This window comes from Babylonia areolata, chromosome 18 (assembly GCF_041734735.1).
Source record: "Babylonia areolata isolate BAREFJ2019XMU chromosome 18, ASM4173473v1, whole genome shotgun sequence".
NCBI classification, from domain to species: Eukaryota; Metazoa; Mollusca; class Gastropoda; order Neogastropoda; family Buccinidae; genus Babylonia; species Babylonia areolata.
This window is the reverse complement of record NC_134893.1, coordinates 55,856,027-55,875,772: the sequence shown is the minus strand read 5'-3', so window position 1 is coordinate 55,875,772 and position 19,746 is coordinate 55,856,027. Positions and strand designations below refer to the sequence as shown.

The following is a 19,746-nucleotide window of genomic DNA, read 5'->3' as shown; positions in this document are numbered from 1 at the left end:
ATGCAACATAACAGTGTGTGTAACACAGAAAAACGGACAGAAAAGGAGAGAGGTAGAAGAGCATTAAGACAGGAGGCATGGGACACAACAATGGGAGAGAGAAAAAAAAGAACTTTTCTGACAGCTTCATCTCTCACAGATGACATTCAATATAACTGAAAACATCTTTAGAGTGTAACAATACAAAATTTGAGTTTTTTGTACTTTTTGTGCAATAACTTACACATATGGGTATCTGCAATACTGTTTTCTTTACCAAGCTATGTATAACTAGTGGAAAACTTTCCGGGCTGGGTTCAGCATGTAAGGGATGCATAGAAGGGAAGGACCTTTGCCAGCTCTGGCACTATGCCATTGGCTTTCCTAATTCCCAGCAACCCTTGCACTCTCTCTCTCTCTCTCTCTATATATATATATATATATGTGTGTGTGTGCAGTCTGTCAGAACTCACCAGTTTCAGAGGTAACACTTGGTCCCACATTTTATGCTGGAATTTAACAGTCACAAGCCCGTTGATGTAAACAATTATGGTCAACATGCCTGATCTGACATGTCAAGTGGTCAGAGTTCACAATTAGAAACCCACTGCATTTTTGCAGATGCAAATGCCCTTTTGAAGACTGACAAATTAAAAAAAAAAGTTTTTCCTCTAAAAAAAAAAAAAAAGGATATAGAAAGGTTGATTTCTCCAAGTTGATTGGTAAAATTGAGACAGTTTATAATGCTATCATTTTCCAACACTGACTGGTTTAATGCATATATCCCCCTTCCTGCATCACCCCCCCCCCCTAACACACACACACATTATTTGCACATCAGCATTTGTATAAATTTTTATATATATGCATGCATGAAAAGGTGCTCGAAGATACTACATGCATATGTTTTTGTTTTTGGATCTGTTTTACAAATTAAAAAAATTTTTTTTTACAATAATTGGCAAACTGGGTGGTAATTTGGTAAAGGTTCAAACCTCTAGCTGAAGGAAGTTTTCTCCTTTCACTAAAAGGGGAACTGCCAGATTTAACAATGCTAAATGTGCACTTTGTTCTCTTCTTCAAATATACATAAGATTCCATGTACCTTGTATTCTTCTTCAAATATGCATAGGGTTTCAATCTTCTGTTCTGTTAGACTGGTCAGTTGATTGCATGTTAGAATAAACTTGATGTTAACAAAAAAAATATATAATACATAAGAGTTTAAATGATCACAGAGATACAAACAAGTTTCTGATTCAGTTTCATCAAAGAGCTATCAGACATATGTACAATCCATATGCTGCACTGCCTCTGCCATGCTTGGAGGCCAACAGTTCAAACGATGACTGTGGGGGTACGTACGGGAGTTTGGAGCTGAAAGGGATACCAAGAGAGCAGACTGATTCCGTTTTATGTCCTGCCACACTCACTGGTGATTGTTGATAGCCTAATGATATGTTTCTCTCTTTTCCACAAACCTAGGACTGCGTGCACACCAGTTTGCTTGTGCTAAGATTCTGTGCTCTAATTCTTATTTTTTCTTTTCTGCTTAATTGGTTTTACTTATTTCTTCATAGGGATATTTTTGTGGGCTTTTTTTGGTTGCTGTTTTTTTTATATAAAAAATAGACAACAAGTCTGACATGTCCAGGAAACTTTCAAAAATGTATATTCCATGCCATTTCCAAGTCAATAATTCCATCTGCTCAGGCAAAAACTAACAAGCAACACTCCAACCATCCAAAATATAGACAGCTTTCCAACAAGTGATAAACAACTGTGGGTAAAACCACCAAAAATTCTGTGTCACAACTCTCTGGCCATACATACACTGTCAGTAAAGCCATCCCCCCCCCACCCATGTTAATGTTACTTCAACCAAAAAACAACAGAAAAAGGATCTACCTACACTTTCTAAGAATTAAGACATGACAGACATGTAAGACAGTACTGACAGTACATGACATTTCTGTTTTTTGTTGGTGGTTTTTTTTTTTTTTGTTGTTTTTTTTAAATAGAAGGTAGCTGATAAGAAGGGGGTACACATGTCTGCCAAAACAACTTTAGCTTCTTTATCCAGCTGAAGAACAGTTCAGTGTGAGGAAGTTGAGAGTATGGGAGCAAAGAACCAGGCACAAGGACAGGCATGTATGTCCTGGACACTCGCTGCACAGTTCTGCGGTGCTGGGATGCTCAGCATCACGCAGTCTGAACTTGGTACCAAACGATCATGAGGAGCACACCAAAACTATGGAATGTTCAAACCACTGGTCCATGGATGATCGGAGAGAAATGAAACCACTGTAAGACACACCAAAGGATATCAATATCTAGAATGCATGTACTTCACTCCTGTGTAACAATGTCTGGAAACAAGTACAAGGTATAACATCTCAAGGAGTGCCCATACAAGCACAAAAGAATCAAAGATAATGTGTGAAATACTATTTTGATGACAGGTGAAACTAAAAGTGTAACAACAGTTTCAGGAACCTCAGGGAACTACAAGACACAACACAGCGTCCCTGTTTCTGTGCGTACTCTGACAGACTGTCTATCCGGAGTCGAACATGGCTCTACTTCAACTTTCACAGTGCATGGACTTGAGTGAGTGGACTGAACACGCTACATCCTCTAACACACACCACAAACACTGTGATGGTTCACAGAAAGTCACACACAACTTGGCACAGCACAACAGTTTTCCAGCTGACCTCAACATCAAGTCACATGGCAACACAGACCGTTTTGCCCTCCGCAACATCAACGTGGACAGTTGTCAGCGATTCTTTCGGCCAAGCTGAGCACGGAGCATGGATGGACGAACACTCAAAACACACACCGACGTTTCTCTTCCCAGTAGTGTGTGACTGTCAGCAGGTACAAGTCGTCCCCGTGGACTCCAACAACTGAAAACACTGGGACCTGTCTGAAGGTCTTCTTAAAATCCCTGGTCATTTCTGGTAACACATCCACAGAAAAAGTCTTCTGTTTCAGTTACAAGGAGGCTCAAAGCATTTTGACTGATCAATACACACCCCACCGAATCTGCTTTTTTTTAAAAAAAAGAAGAAAATGGAGCAGATATCTCACTTATGTATGAACCCAACACTGTGGTCAGGGCTTGGAGAAAACAGAAAAAAAACCCAGATCACTGAATGAGCCTGTCCAAGGAAGAATTATACACCTTCTCCAAAAAACACACACAAAACAACAAACTGTGAAAGAGGAAACTTCTTTTCACCCATGGCATGTTTCCAGACTAAAAAGCTACGACATGGCACCACACTGGCAAAAACAAAAGGTAGTGAGAGGAGGATGCCAGTTCAGTACTGTCACCAGGCAATGTCCTGGTTTTGCAGACCATGGTAACCAGGCAATGTCCTTGTTTTGCAGACCATGGTAACCAGGCAATGTCCTTGTTTTGCAGACCAGTCACCAAGCAATGTCCTTGTTCTCCAGACCAGTCTCCAGGCAATGTCCTTGGCCTAGGCAATGTCCTTGTTTTTCAGGCCATGGTAATCAGGCAATGTTCTTGTTTTTCAGGCCATGGTCATCAGGCAATGTCTTCATTTTACAGACCATAATCACCAGGCAATGTTCTTGCTTTCAGACCTGTTACCTGGTGATATCTTCACTTTCTGAACGTGGTTACCAAGCAACGTCCCTGTGTCCTGAGCAAGGTCACCAGGCAATGTCTGTGTGTTGTGAACAAGGTCACCAGGCAATGTCCCTGTTATCAGAGGCCCGAGTCCTTTGCACTGTGGTTGACACTGTGATGTCTGAACAGCCCTCTGAGTCAGAACTGGAGTCAGGAGCGTGTTTCTGCACACACACACACGCACCACCACATTTCAATGCCAGTTTTCATAGAAACATTCAAGTCTGAACTAAAAGACACTACATTTGACACACTGTCATTCAGATTTCTGACTCATACCTCAAACGATCACTTTGATGGACGTTACAGTCACACATTTGTTAACTGACTTCTGCCCCAAATGATCACTATGGTCTTTTATCTTATCTTTGTTGCCACACAGGGGCATATCAGAGCGGAAAAACTGTGAACATTGATCCTGTAGAACATGGAGACAAAGAAACAAGAATGCCTGGAAAAGAAAATTAGGCACAGGTACCAGATGCTGTTACAATGTCACAGACATGTTCACTCACTCATATCTTAAACGATCAACTCATACCTCTAGATGTTACAGTCATAGACCTGTTTACTTACTCATAACTCAAATGATCTGTTATAATCAAAGAGCTGTTAACTGACTCATACCTGGAACAATCTGTAACAGTCAAAGATCGTTTTAAGGATTCATACCTCAAACGATCACTCTGGAGGATGTTAAAATCACAGACCTGTTTACAGACTCATACCTCAAACACTCACTCTGATGTATGTTACAATCACAGACCTGTTCACTGACTGCTACCTCCAGATCTTACACAGACCTGTTTTCTGATTCATACCTCAAACGATCTGTTACAATCACACACCTCTTGATGTTACAATCAGACTTGTTCACTGAATCATACCTCAAACAATAACTTTGATGGATGCTACAATCACAGACCTGTTCACTGAATCATACCTCAAACAATCACTTTGATGAATGCTACAATCGCAGACCTGTTCACTGACAAATACTTCAATCACTTTGACGGATGCTACAATCACAAATCTGTTCACTGAACCATACCATAAACAATCACTCTGACGGATGCTACAATCACAGTCAGTCGTGTCTGACTATGACCATCAGAACAGCAGAGAAGGCAACTCCTATCCCGACTACTTGGTCAAGAATTTGATTACAGTGTAGAGTGTCTTGCCCAAGTTACATCCCCACTCTCTCAGCCAAGAGGGTTTTAGGACAGTCGGCACTGAGACGGTCCCCAAAGGCCAACAAGCTCCCAAGGCTGCAACACTAACAGCCAGTGCAATCTTGCCTCCTAGTTTGAGAGGCATAGTCCTTCACAAAAGACTACACTGTAAATGATTTCCCATTGCAACGTTAACTCATACCTCAAAAGATCGCTCAGGGGAGTTAACCTGGTCTCGCATGCGCTTGACGGTGCGCTCCTTGTCGGACAGACCGTCAGAGACACAGGTGCACTTGGCCAGCTCCTGCTGCAGGTTCTCTGCACTGCCTGTGGACAGCAGACCCCCGTCGGGCGTCACGTGCGATGCCTCGCTCATGTTGCTCTCCTCCTCCGACAGCGCCCCCTCTGAGCTCAGGGTGGAGTAACGCGTACGTCGACGATGCTGGTGCTCGTCCTCGCTTACATCCCCTTCCTCTTCGGACCACGAGTCTTCCGAGTGCTGCAGGGAAAAGGAAGGGACAGGGAGGGGGTGGGGAGGGTTTTCAATGGTGATGTTTCAGCAGTCAAGATTCTGTCTGATTGTGCATTAACAAAAAAAACAACAACAACATTTATGAGTCCCTAATTATAACATTTACCATAACCCTTCTCTCAAACCAGCCAATATGAGTCATTATCCGACTCCACATTTTCTCTCTCCAATCCCCTCAATCTTCTAACTAGTATTATAACTGCAAAAGAAAAAGTACAAAGATACAAAGAATTCCTCAATTTACATTTCCCCTCTGACACTTTTATCATAAGCTCAATATTTGTAATGTGTTGTCATACTTAGAAGAAAACTGCTGACTGTTCACAAGCAGATACTGCTGAGTAGTTAGTTACATTTGTAGAAGGGCACAGACCAAGAATGTAATACCTGCTTGGACATGATACTACATAAAACAGCAGAACTCCCTTTGCTATGCTCCAGTAGTAAAACACATGCACACATATGCGTGTGATTCTGGCAATGGTCTTTCACTTGCACCTACATTTAGCTTTTATGTAACAATTCACTGATATAGAGTCATTTCAAGTGTAACAACTACTGTAAAGCTGATATCAAGACAAACAATTTTAAGACTCATCTTAAATAAATACAAAACAGATCAACTGTTTCAACAGATAGTTACCGTTTCTATATTGAGTAAGTAATGAGTTAGACAATCAAAGAACAATGGTGGGCAGATTCAACACATATATCACTCTAGCAAACTCTCTGCTGTCCATTAACTAAGAACTGAACCAGAAAGAACTTGAGGTAATTCCAAAGATGCATTCCTTCCCGATGCTTTACACTGTTCATACCATGACATGACTAATTAGCTGAGGAGGAATAAATCAAAGAATACAAGTCATATACAGGTCCTCCTACTTCAGTACTTGAAACTGTTAACCACAAATGTGAAATCCAGAACCCCAGAATTGCAGCTAGTCACTGTGGCTATAGCCCTGTATATCTGCCCCTGTTTTGAATCCATTCTTTTCAATTAGTATATTTTTCTCTTCATAATCCTGCTAGCTAAGCTAAACTTGTTAAAGATCAGACCATTCCCAAGCATTGTTCATGCTTTATTCCTGTCTATGCGAACATATCAAGAATAGGAATTCCACATCAAATTTTGAAAAAATCTGATTCAGTCAGCTGATCCTCACCTTGATATTCCTGAACTTAACGCCAACTACCCGTTTGCTGTGCTGAGGTTTAGAGTCCACGCTTTCCATGCCGTGCACAAGAGGTGTTCTTTTCAGAGCTTCTTCCTGCTCACTCCTGCGTTTCACCGCAGCACTCGATGCCGAAGCATCCACTAAGGAGGGGCTCTTACTCTGGCCCCTTCCCTGTGAGTCATCGTTCGTCTGCACGTCATGCACTGTGTCTTCACTGGGACAGTTGAGGTTCTCGTTGGAGTCTTTCTCTCGCACAGACAGAGTCTGGGACTCGGCCATGTTGGAGGTGGAGTGGGCAGGAGAGATGGTGGTGGGGTCATCAATCAGGGCGCCCAGTGTGGGCACAAAGTCTGAGTGCGTGCCGGGCTTCATGGGACTCCTGGCCGGGGAGTCACAGGAGCTCTCCACGTCGGCACTGTTCCGACTGGAGCGTTTGCTACTGCTACATGTCGCATCGCTGCAACCACCATCACACCCGAAACACACATCGTTCATGTTGCCATGGCGATCCCCCAACAGTTTGGGTGAATGTGTCACCTTCTCCGATGTCTCCTGCTCGTCCTCTGTGTGGTGTTCCCTGATGGCCGTGCCGGGGCCCAGGTAGCGGAACGCTGTTGGCGACACGTGGTCCTCTTGGTAGGCGTAATTGACCACAATGCTGTGGGGATGCAAACCTTTGATGCTCTCCCCCTCAGCACCTGTGCTGCCCACATCACGTGTGGGGCTTTTCACCGGGGACATGACATCTTTGGAGGAACCGCGGCTGTTGTTGCGGCGATGCCGACTCTTGCGGGCACGGATCTTGGTCGGGGAGGGCAAGACCTGTTCAGAGCTGGTGGTCATACTGCCAGTGATCTCTGTCTTCATGGAGTCAGGGCTGCCCAGCAAACACCAGCACTGTGTTAATGCAGACACTGTATATAAACAGGCAACCTCTCTCTAAATGCATGGATATTCTTCCACGGCCACAGAGTCGGGAAGGAAAAATGTGTGCAGGTTGACTCCTCAGTCATTTTGAACTTGACTCCAAGATGCTAAAAGAAGTTAAGGATGCTGGGAAAAAAGGGATGGAAGAAAGCAGACTGACAGGCACAAAGATATGAATGTTAAATATCTGAGTTTCAGCTGTGGTGTCAGTGTTGTTTTTAGATAAACATATTGAAAACATTCTCCATCTTTAGATGATAAAAAAAATGTGATACAAGGGACAGGCTGCATGCTGCACATTCAAATCATATCAAATTGCTTCAGAGACCACGTGACGAGCTATGTCGTACCTGTTGAGGTCAGAGCTGGTCTTGTGAGGTCGTTTCTTGCTGAGGCGATCGAGGCGCTCTTGAGCCTTGATGATGGGCCGCACGATGGATTTTCTACGTTTGTTGTACAGCGTCAACTGCTGCTCACGTCTGTGAAAATATCACCGTCAGCAACCAGTCATAAACAGGTGAAGGTTTTAACAAGTAACTATAATGTTTCAGGCAATTAAGATGCTATGTCCACAAACTGAACATCCAACATATTGAAGTTTGCAATACAACTATAACACTTTAGGCAATTAAGATGCTATGTCCACAAACTTAACATCCAACATTGAAGTTTACAATGCAAATGTTTGTGTGGGTGTGTGAGTATGTGTGTGTGCTGTGGGGGGCAGGGGTGTGTGTGTGCATGACTGAAACCTGACTGAGTGACAAGAAAATGAATGATGAGCAACTTAAGGTGGCCCTCAGGCAGCTTTACCTACGCTGGCAGCCCACTGTGCAAATGATGTAAAGTGCTTAGAGCTTAGTCTGTGACTGAGGACAGGCGCTATGTGAGTATCCATATCAATCAGTCAATCAATCAATGAACAGTTTGTCCAGTTAGATGTTATGTCCACTACTGTTAAGTTGCACATCCAGTCCTACACAAAAAGGGTTATCCAACATTTACACAGCCTTTAGTGAACAAGATACTTGGTCAGTCATCACTTGTTCATCATGCAGTCTCACATAAAAAGCAATCTAAGTTTAACATCTTCTGGGTTTGTTCAGCTGGCATGGAACAGTGTGTGGGGACATGCTGGCTTTTTTTAAAATGACAACTGATTTTTATTATTTTTTTAATCATTTTTTTAAAAATAATTCCTTCAGACCTCGAGTATTTCATAGCAAGTGGACAGGATTCCCATTTCATGATAAATTCATTTATACACAAACTCTGGTTTTAAATTCACGCTAGATTAATTCTTGGTGTGAACTGTAGGACTATACTGCAATGAGCTGTATTTCATCCTATTTTACTGCTTTGTTTTGTACAATATATTACTGTAATGTGCTGTATTGTACCATGCTGTACTGTATTGTACTTTCTGTACTGTATTATACCATGTTGTACTGTGTTGTGTAGTACTGTACCATACTATATTGTGTTGTGCTGTATTATATTGTACTACTGCACCATAATGCACACATCATATTGTACTGTATAGTACTGTACCATATTGTACTGTATTGTATTGTATTATGGTAGTGTCCTGTACAGTATTGTACCATATTGTACTGTATTGTATAATATTGTACTGTACTGTACCACACTGTGCTGTAATGCATTGCACAGTACCGGATTGTACTGCATTGCATTAGTTTTTTGGTCACCACAGATTTCTGCAAGGTGAGACGTAACTCACTTGTACTGCATTGCATTACTTTTTGGTCACCACAGATTTCTGCAAGGTGAGACGTAACTCACTTGTACCGCATTCCATTACTTTTTGATCACCACAGATTTCTGCAAGGTGAGATGTAACTTACTTGATGAGTTCCCGTTCTCGTTTCTCCAGCTGCAGCATGCAGGCCGTCAGCTCCATGTACAGGTTGTTGGCTCTCTCCAGCTTCCGCTCATAGTGTTCCCGCACGTCCTGGGCGTGTCTGGAGCAGTTATACATGAGTCAGCTTCAGTTTCCAGGAGGTGTCAAAGCTTGCGCACAGATCCATATATCATGATAATAATAACAGATAGTAGTTATATGGCGCAAACTTCCCATGCAATGGGCTCTTAGCGGCTTACATGAAACAACACATGTACAATAGTGAATAATAACAAACCTCTGCACATGAAAAAACGACACGTATGATGTGTATCTTTACACAAAGACAATACTACAAATTAAGGTATGAACACACATAAACACACATACACACACACACACTACAAAAATACCCTACAAACACACACGCGCGCACACACACGCTCGTGCACATGCACAAGCCCGCACGCACACAAACATCCACCCACAGACACACACACACTATATGGTGACTTCAGTAGAGGGTAAAGTGGGCTGGATAGAAGGAAGAAGAATGCAGACAATTTGCTATGCTTCATCACACCCAAAGGCCTGTTTGAATAGATGGGTTTTCAAGTTTTTCAGTGTATATATGCTACATCAAATTTGCATTTAAAAAGTTTCAGTTCCAAGGCGGTGTCTAAGTATGCAGACAGATCCATGTATGCTACACCACATCTGCTGTTAAAAAAAAAGTTTCAGTTTTAAGGCGGTGTTAAATTGTGCAGACAGATATGCCACATCAAATCTACTTTTAAAAAAAGTTTCAGTTTCAGTTTTAAGTTGGTGTTAAAGTGTGCAGACAGATATGCCACATCAAATCTACTTTAAAAAAAAAACAACTTTCAGTTTCAAGGTGTCAGAGGGTGTGGACCAATCCATATATGCTGCCCTATATCTGCTGTCAAAAAAGAAAAAAAGGAGCAGGTGCATGGTCACCACACAAAACCTAAAGCGCTGATCTGGTGGTGACAGCCTACCCTAGGTATGAAAGGGAAAAAAAGTAAAAAGAAAAAAGCCATATTATGAAATGGTGATGGCATGTCACACATAAACACCAATATTACTACTATTACTAGCACTTTCATATAGTGCTTTAACTCTCTCCATACGAACGGCGAAAGAGACGATGTTAACAGCGTTTCACCCCAAGTACCATCATCAAAATATTGCAGTCGGAAGGCTCTTATACTGAAGAGGTAAATGTTGATAAAGAAAACCACAATTCTGATGACGGAAGCTAAAGGCTGGGTCATTCAGACACCCACTGGACATCCGAGGGGTCTGTGTAGAGGAGAAGAGAGGACTGGCCGTACTGAGTGAGTTAAAACTTCTCAAAGTGTTTTATAACAACACTTCAGTGAGACAAACACACACACACACACACAGACACACAAATGCGCGCAAGCTTGCACATATGCATGCATGTACTCATGCACACACACACATATATATACACATGCATGCACTACACTGTTAACAGTGTATGTTTTATACAGAATGTCTGATGTCATTTTCGGTTACATTTGTTATCTGTCTCAGTAAGATTCAGCTGTGCAGTTCTAGTATTGATAAATGGATGTCATGTACATGTGAAGGTGTAAATGCATGAGTGTTTTTGTTTTTGATTTAAGTTGTACTGTCCATAAATCCATTTGATATTACAGAAATATTCCCACCCATGTGTTTGTACTTTTCTTCTGTCATAGCAGCTGTGTGCACATGTCAATTGATGGGTATAAGGACAAGCCCAGAGCTCCATTTTCAGGAAATGTCTGGGTTTGTTCCAATGTACCTTTTATATTACTTATGTGCTAGCTGAAGTAGTAGCATAAGCAGCATTGACTTGCAGTTGTGTATCTTGTAAATGGAGAGAGTTATGACTGTATTGTATCTCATGGAATCTTCTCTTTCTCACCTGAGCTCCTCTTTCCGACGCCTCACTAGCTCCTCCTCCAGCTGCGGCAGGTGAGAACCTTCTGCCTTCATCTTCTGGAAGTTCTCCTTGATCTCCTCACGCCACTGCTCCTGTGTCACACATTCACAAGATGGTAATGCTAAGAGTGAAGTTTAACCACACTTTGACCTGATGTGCATATATGTATGATAGTCAGTCGTGTCCAACTATCACCATCAGAGGAGGCAACTGCTGTCCCAATTATCGGGGCTAGAATTTGATTACAGAGGAGAGTGTCTTGCCCACATTACATCCCCACTCTCTTGGCCAAGGCGATTTTAGGACAGTCGGCAATGGGACTGTTCCCAAAGGTCAACTAGCCCCTCAAGGCTGCAGCACTAAGAGTCTTGTGTAATCTAGCCTCCAAGTTTTGTCATAGTCCTTCACAATAGACTAAGCTGTGAATGACTTCCCATCACGATGGAGAAGACATTGATCATACAGCTATCACTTTGCTGTTAGCCTGACTGTAAGCTTATGTCAATCTGTGATATAAGATGAGCACTGACCTCATGTGTTTAGGGTAAAATTGCTCAGGGCTTGGGTTGTGGACATAACATGGGTTATACATGTTATACCAGTGGAGTGGTGGCCAAGTAATAGTGATCTGAGCCCCATGCACAAACCAGGATTATTTTTTACTACCCCCACCACTTCACCTTGAGTGGTTGTTTGGGTGCTAGTCTTTTGGACATTCAGTATTGTGTAAGTGATGTGGTAACAACTGTAAGTGTGTCTGTAATCACTTAACCCATTCAAACCCAGGGAGTTCACAGCCTCAGCAGGCTTCCCTGCAATCCTGATAAGGAAAGGTATTGGAGATATACTGAAATCAACCGTTTTCTCCCTCCCCTCCAAATTCACATGTATGGACACAGCTGTGATATACTGTAGCAGTTATTTCCCTTCGCTCGCAGTTTTGCAAATATAGAAACATGGAAACTGATTTTTTTTATTGTAACAAAGTTTGACGCCAGAGCATTGTACTAGCACAGGGCTGAATGAGTTAATTACCTGTATCCATTTTTATGTCATTATCACAGAAGTTGATTTAAGATTAGAGTGTACTCCTAATTACACTTTGGTTCAGAGAGTACATGATCCATAGCTGGTAGAGATGAATGGTAATTGTGCCCACATGTTGGGAATAAAACCTGCCCCCTCATTTCAAGTGTTATGAACTGGCGTGTGCAAGATGAGAGATCACACCGACAAGCTGGTAACAATGCAACTGACAAAAGTTTATGAAAGACAATATATATTAATGATGTTCTTACGTATAATTCATTCATTTTTTATTCACACTATGTCATATCATCATTTTCGTTTATTTACTTATACAATCGGTAAACAGAGAGAGAGAGAATCAGAGACAGAGAGAGAGAGAGAGAGAAATCAAGATGAATCAGCTTGAAAGAAAAAATAAGCAAACAAGGATGAGAAAGACAGAGAAACTGTGTATACTGTGAAACTACAGATATGCATATAGATACAGACAGATGAGACAGAAAAACTTCACTTGTTTGCCACATCTATTTACCTGACATTCAGCAAAATTCTCTCGGCTGCAGTTGAGGAGTTCAGGGGAGGCAATTTCCAGGTGCATCAAAATCTGACGGAAAGAGGGCCGGTTTCTCGGTTTTCCGCTCCTGGTAAACATGTGATAATAAACACCATCATTCCTGGCAAACATGTGATAATAAACAGCAATCAACACCATCATTCCTGGAATAGATGTGATAATAAACAGCAATAATCACCATCATTCCTTGAATAGATATGATAATAAATAGTAATTATCATCATCATTGCCTGGAATGCTTGTGATAATTAACAGTAATAATTACCACCAATGCCTGGAATAGATGTGATAATAAATAGTAATTATCACCATCATTGCCTTGAATACATGTGATAATTAACATGAATTATTTCCTTCTTTGCCTGGAATACATGTGATTATTAACAGTAATTATTACCACCTTTGTGTGGAATACATATGATAATCAACAGTTATTATTTCCACAACTGCCTAGAAAACATGTGATAATATATAAATCTTCAACATTAACAAGAATTAATGTGAAAATAAGTAACAATCATCAGCACAAACATCACTACCATCATCATCAACACAGTGCAGGTGATATGCTGGACAGATAACAAATGATTCATGAAACTGAGAACACATTAACACATCAATTACTATAGAATTATGGCATTTAATCCATGTAAAGCATATGCATGTAGAATATACTTTTTCCTGTGACAGTTTGCACTGCATTCTTTTAATGCATGCACAGACGCACACACACGCGCACGCGCTACATTCTTTTAATGCACGCACACACACCTACACACACACACACACACACACATGCATGAACACACACACACACATAAACACACATGCACGTAAGCACACACACAAATACACACACACACACACACTGACCAGCACTGGCGCATGAGCAGTTTGAATCCCTCAGGGCATGTCTCAGGGACGGGCAGGTGCAGACTGTTGCTGCCCACGCCCCAGATGATGGCTGAGGAATCCACATCCTTGTAGGGGATCTCTTTGGTCAGGATTTCCCATAGCACCACGCCAAACGACCTGCACACACACAGCACAATGCTCTCATCAACTCACATTCAGTTTCTCAGGAAGGCGTCACGGCGTTCAGACAAAACCACCTGCACACGCAGTTCAGTTCCGTTCAGTTTCTCAAGGAGGCGTCCCTGTGTTCAGACAAACAGATATCATACACTACACCATATCTGCCAGGCAGATGCCTGACCAGCAGTGTAACCCTACACGCTCAGTCAGGCCTTGAGGGGGAAAAAAAGAAGAAAAAAAGAGATGCATAAACAAATAAGTCATCAAATTAATGAATAAACAAATCAGAATAGATAAGTAAATAAATTCAAAAATGAAATAAAATAAAAGTAAGCAAACAGAAGACGAAACACATGCAGAACACATGTTCTCACCAAACAACTCACTTTCAGTTTCTCAAGGAGGCATCACTGCGTTCAGACAAACCCATATCATACACTACACCATATCTGCCAGGCAGATGCATGAGCAGCTGGACAGGCCTTGAGTGTATGCATTATGTATCTGTGTAGCTCTCAGAGTGGATTTCTTCTGAAGAATTCTGCCAGAGGACAACACTTACGTTGCCATGGGTTCCTTCTCAGTGTGGCAAGTTGGTGCTGCACACAGGACTTTGGTTCATCGTCTCAATCTGACTGACTAGATGCTCAGTCTGATTTTCCAGTCAAAGGGTCAGGCCTGGATTTGAACCCAGACCCTCACAGACACTGTACTGGCAGATAAGTAACTTAACCATTCAACCACCCTCCGCATTAACTGTGACTGCCAACACATTGCATGGCATGAGAAGTGGTGGTCTAATTTGAGTGTCCAACTTGGAAGCCAGTGTCCACAGGTCCCATATACGGACCAGGGGTGGGTTGCATAAGTGAACATAGTGGCGCTAAGTTTGCTTATCGATAAGAATGTTCCTAACTCCACGGTAAATTCCATGTACTAAGGAACTAACTCTAAGCAAACTTAGCACTGCAAAGATCACTTCTTGCAACCTGGCCCGGATTTTTACTCTCCCCCCTCTAGTACATCTTGAGTGGTAGTCTGGGTGCTTGTCAGTCGGATGAGATGATTAACTGAGGTCCCATGAGCAGCACTCACTTTAGTGCATGTAAAAGAACCCATGGCAACAAAAAGGTTGTCCCACATAAAATTCTGCAGATAAATCCATTTGGATGGTAAAACAAACAACACATTTCCAAGCAGCAGAAAAACAACCAACACACACACACAAAAAAAAAAAAAAAAAAAAGCGAAAAGAAAATAACATCAAACTTATGACTACACATATACATGATATGCAGGTTAAGAAAAAAAAAAATGTTGCACTGCGGCGGTGAGCTCTCTCGGGGACAGCAGCTCAAATTTCACATGGAGAAACCCGTTATGACAAACAGTAATACAACACAACAAAACACACCACACCACACCACAACACAATACGATACAAAACCAAACCTGCTCCGTACAGTCCTACATCCATTCTGATCTTCACACACAGACCAATCCTACAACAACCAAACTTCAAGCAGCAGACCATCAGTACTGCATAAGCTCACCAGATGTCCACTTTCTCGTTGCAGGGTTCGTTTCTGATGACCTCCGGAGCCATCCAGGACACGGTGCCAGCGAAGGACATCTTGGTGCTCTTCTCGTTCCACTCCCGACTGGTGCCGAAGTCTGAGATCTTCACCACGTCGTTCTTGGCAACCAGCACACTGTGGAGCACAGAAAACAGCAGGGAATAAGTATAACACTGCATGACAGAACGCCATGTAATGAGTAATAATGTGCGACACAATGCCAGGTAATAATAAATAATAATCTGTGACACAATGCCAGGTAATAAGTAATACTGTATGACACAATGCTGGGTAATAAGTAACTCTGTGAGCACTGAAAATGTCAAATAATGTGTGACACAATGCCAAGTATTCAAATAATAATGTGTGACACAACGCCAGGTAATAAATAATTATGTCAGCACAATGTTGAGCACCAAAAACGCCAGGTAATAAGTAATACTGTGTGACAGAACACCAGGTAATAAATAATACTGTGTGACACAATGCCAGGTAATAAGTAACACTGTGCGACAGAACACTAGATAATAAGTAACAATGTATGGCATAATACCAGGTAACAAGTAACACTGTGTGACAGAACACTAGATAATAAGTAACAATGTATGGCATAATACCAGGTAATGAGTAACACTGTGTGACAGAACACTAGATAATAAGTAACAATGTATGGCATAATACCAGGTAACAAGTAACACTGTGTGACAGAACGCCAGGTAATAAATAATAATGTGTTACAAAATGCCAGGTGATAAATAATAATGTGCGACTCAATGCCAGGTAATAAGTGACACTGTGAGACTGAACACTAGGTAATAAATAATAGCATGCGACTCGATGCCAGGTAATAAGTAACACTGTGATCACAGAACGCCAGATAATAAATATCAATATATAACACTGGGTGGTAGCACCTGTCCACTGAAGGCAAACTATTCACAAAATCCAAAACGTTAGCTCACTATTGTAACAACAATGCAAAATCAAGAGTGACTTATCACATTCTGTTTTTTGGTGGTGTTTTTTGTTTGTTTTTTTAAATAAATACTATCACAATATAAAATAAAAAAATGTAAACCAGCCTGAAAGAAAATCACACACACAGAGACACATGCTACAAAGAAAGACAGAGTGCAGCACAAATAGAGAAAAGAGAAAAAAAAAAAATTAGTCCCAAATGACAATACAAAAACTACATATATATATATATATATACCTATTCATTATACCAAGACAGTAAAACAGATATAGATGTCATCTTCTTCTTTATGCACAATTGTGGGCTGAAACTCCCACGTTCATTCATATTGTGTACAAGTGGTACTTTTACATGAATGGCCTTTTTCTCATCCCTCACGGTGCAGCAAAAAACATTCATACACTTAAAAGCCTATGTGTGGTGAGATGAGTGTGTGTTAAAAACTGCAGCCCATGTATGCAGAAGAAGAAAAAGAAGAAGTATTGTGCTCCAGTGCCCACACTGACTTGGGAGACTTGAGGTCACGGTGGATGATCTTGTGGGAGTGGAGGTAGTTCATGCCGCTGGCGATCTGCTTGGACCAGTCCAGCACCAGGGCCGGGGGTATCTCCTTGCCGTCACGCAGCACTTCGTACAGCTGGCCGTAGGGGCAGTACTCCATGATGATGCAGTAACACGGCGCCTGCGTGCACACCCCCCTGGCACACAGACAACACACAACTCCTTCATCATAATGTGCACACACCCTTGACACACATACACAACACACAGCTCCTTATCATAATGTGCACACACCCCCGACACACACACACAACACACAACTCCTTCATCATAATGTGCACACACCCTTGACACACATACACAAAACACAACTCCTAAACATAATGTGCACACACCCTTGACACACACACACAACACACAACTCCTTCATCATGTGCATGCACCCCTGACACACATACACAACTCCTTTGTGTACACACCCCTGACACATATACACAACACACAACTCCTTATCATAATGTGCACACATCCCTGACACACATACACAACTCCTTTATCATAATGTGCACACACCCCCAAAACAGGTACTGATGTTGCATTGTGGATGCACATTTTCTATTGTGTTTTTTGTCACTTTCTGTTCCAAGAAAAACATAACAACAAAAACATACACAAAAATTCCAAAAATATAATACTGTGAGCAAGCGTCATGACGGCTTATGGCCAACCTCTCTCAGCACTCACTTGAAGGAAATGATGTTGGGATGATTCAGCTTGCGCAGGTTGCGGATATCTGTCTCCTTGATGTCTCGCACTTTCTTCACGGCCACCTCTTCGGCACACAGCTTGCCCAGAAACACGGCGCCCTGAGCTCCACTGCCCAGCCACTCCAGGTCCGTGATGCTCTCAAACGGGATCTCCCAGTCATCTGCAACAGGGAAAAATGTTTGTCTAAATTTTATACACACTCTGTGTGTGTGTGTGTGTGTGTGTGTGTGTGTGTGTGCGCGCGCGTGTGTGTGTGTGCAGGCATTTGTTCATATGTGTATATGTGTATATCTAGATGTTTGTTCATATGGGTGTGAGTGTGTTTCAGTGTGTGTGTGTGTGTGTGTGTGTGTGTGTGTGTGTGTGTGTGTGTGTGTGTGTGTGTGTGTGTGTTGTTGTTGTTGTTGTTGTTGTTGAACGAGTTTCTCTAGATAAACTCCAAGGACATTGTATCAGTTATGATACTTTCACATTAGTATAACTTGTTTCTTTTGTCAGTTTAGTAAATAGTTTGGTTTGGGTTGGTTTGTTTGTTTTTTGGTCTAATAACATGTGTTGAACAGATGATAAATTGAACACATACCCACATACAACACACACACACACACACACGCACACACAAAGAGAACACACACACACCCAATACACACCCATACAAACACAACCACGGTATCATCATCCCATCCCCCTAATCTTGCTCTCTGAGCTTGGCAGCAGTCGCCTTGCTAATGATGGTCCACACACACACATGCACACACACAGAGGTGCACTCATGCTTGCACGCACACAAGCACACACACACACACGAAGGTGCACTCATGCTGACACTCCTGCATGTGCCCACACACACACTTTCAAAAACTAGCCGACCAGTTTCTATCAAGCACATATTTGTCTTTAGAAGATGTTTTGAATAACTATTCATTACTTAACAAAAATTCTGAATGTTTGATTCAAAGTCCAGTTGGTATCTACCTTTGACTGATCAAGTTTTTGTTATCATTAGCCTGCTTTTTACTGTTAACTCACTGTTATAACTCACTGTTTAACTCACTGTTATAATTCAAGTGATAATTCACTGTTAGTTGTCATTTCTAGCTCTTCGTTTTTCCACTACTCATTATAGTCATCCCACCACCTCTTCTCATTTCTCATCTCCCATGCGCACTTTTTTCCCCTTTTTTTTTCGTACCCACCTAATGTCACTAAACAGTGAAAAAACGTTAAACTAAACTAAACTACTATTAATTCATAACCTACAGTACTGATAGCTTTTCCATAGTATCGGTATGTGTATGAAGTTCAAATTTAAAAAAAAAAAAAAAATCATTGTGTTTATTTTTTTGTGGCACTAGAAGTATTTTTGCTTGCTTTTCTTTTCTGTAGTATCGGTATGTGTTCCAGTACCGGTAATAGGTGCGGCTTACAAGCCAGTGCAGCTTATGTGTGTATGAACTTCAATTAAAAAAAAAAAATTAGTGGGTGCGGCTTATATACCAGTGAGCTCAACAGACTGAACTTTACGGTAAACTTTACTAAACAAACACACACACACACATGAAAGCACTCCTGCACACATGCATACACACACACACACACACACACACACATGAAGGCACTCCTGCAAACATGCACACACACACACACACACACACACACACACCACACACGCCCCCAACTCGCCTTGCTGTTTGAGCTCTGCAGCTGCGGCTTTGCCGATGATGGTCCAGACAGGGCGCAGACAGCCCAGCAGCCCCTCAAAGAAGCCTCTCTGTGTGCCGTCCCTGTAGCCCACGTCCACGCTCTGTCCGTGCTTGTGGGTGGGGGTGACTGGGGCCGAGCGGGCTGTTGTGGGCGAGGGGCTGGACGACGCGTCCGACTTGTCGGTGACGCTGACCTGGTCAAGGTCATGCTCCATGCGAAGCATGCTGGGAAGGGGAAGGACATGAAGTGTTAGTGGAAAAAAAAAGAAGAATAAATAAAAAGAAAATG

General features: G+C 41.9%; 1 protein-coding gene across 4 annotated transcripts in view; it reads right to left on the bottom strand.

The window, feature by feature from the left end:
- Window positions 1-882: 882 nt before the first annotated feature.
- LOC143292929 (mitogen-activated protein kinase kinase kinase 13-like) overlaps window positions 883-19,746 on the bottom strand; it is a 112,242-nt gene continuing 93,378 nt past the window's right edge. For all 4 annotated transcript variants that reach the window (XM_076603625.1, XM_076603628.1, XM_076603626.1 and 1 more), the window contains 12 exons: window positions 19,438-19,682; window positions 17,731-17,914; window positions 16,992-17,183; window positions 15,483-15,641; window positions 13,768-13,926; window positions 12,853-12,961; window positions 11,274-11,383; window positions 9,321-9,437; window positions 7,806-7,934; window positions 6,517-7,405; window positions 5,021-5,317; window positions 883-3,807 (listed from right to left, as the gene is read on the bottom strand). In XM_076603625.1, coding sequence (XP_076459740.1) covers window positions 3,700-3,807; window positions 5,021-5,317; window positions 6,517-7,405; window positions 7,806-7,934; window positions 9,321-9,437; window positions 11,274-11,383; window positions 12,853-12,961; window positions 13,768-13,926; window positions 15,483-15,641; window positions 16,992-17,183; window positions 17,731-17,914; window positions 19,438-19,682 — 2,698 coding nt within the window. In that variant the 3' untranslated portion in view covers window positions 883-3,699. The remainder of the gene's footprint in view (window positions 3,808-5,020; window positions 5,318-6,516; window positions 7,406-7,805; window positions 7,935-9,320; window positions 9,438-11,273; window positions 11,384-12,852; window positions 12,962-13,767; window positions 13,927-15,482; window positions 15,642-16,991; window positions 17,184-17,730; window positions 17,915-19,437; window positions 19,683-19,746) is intronic.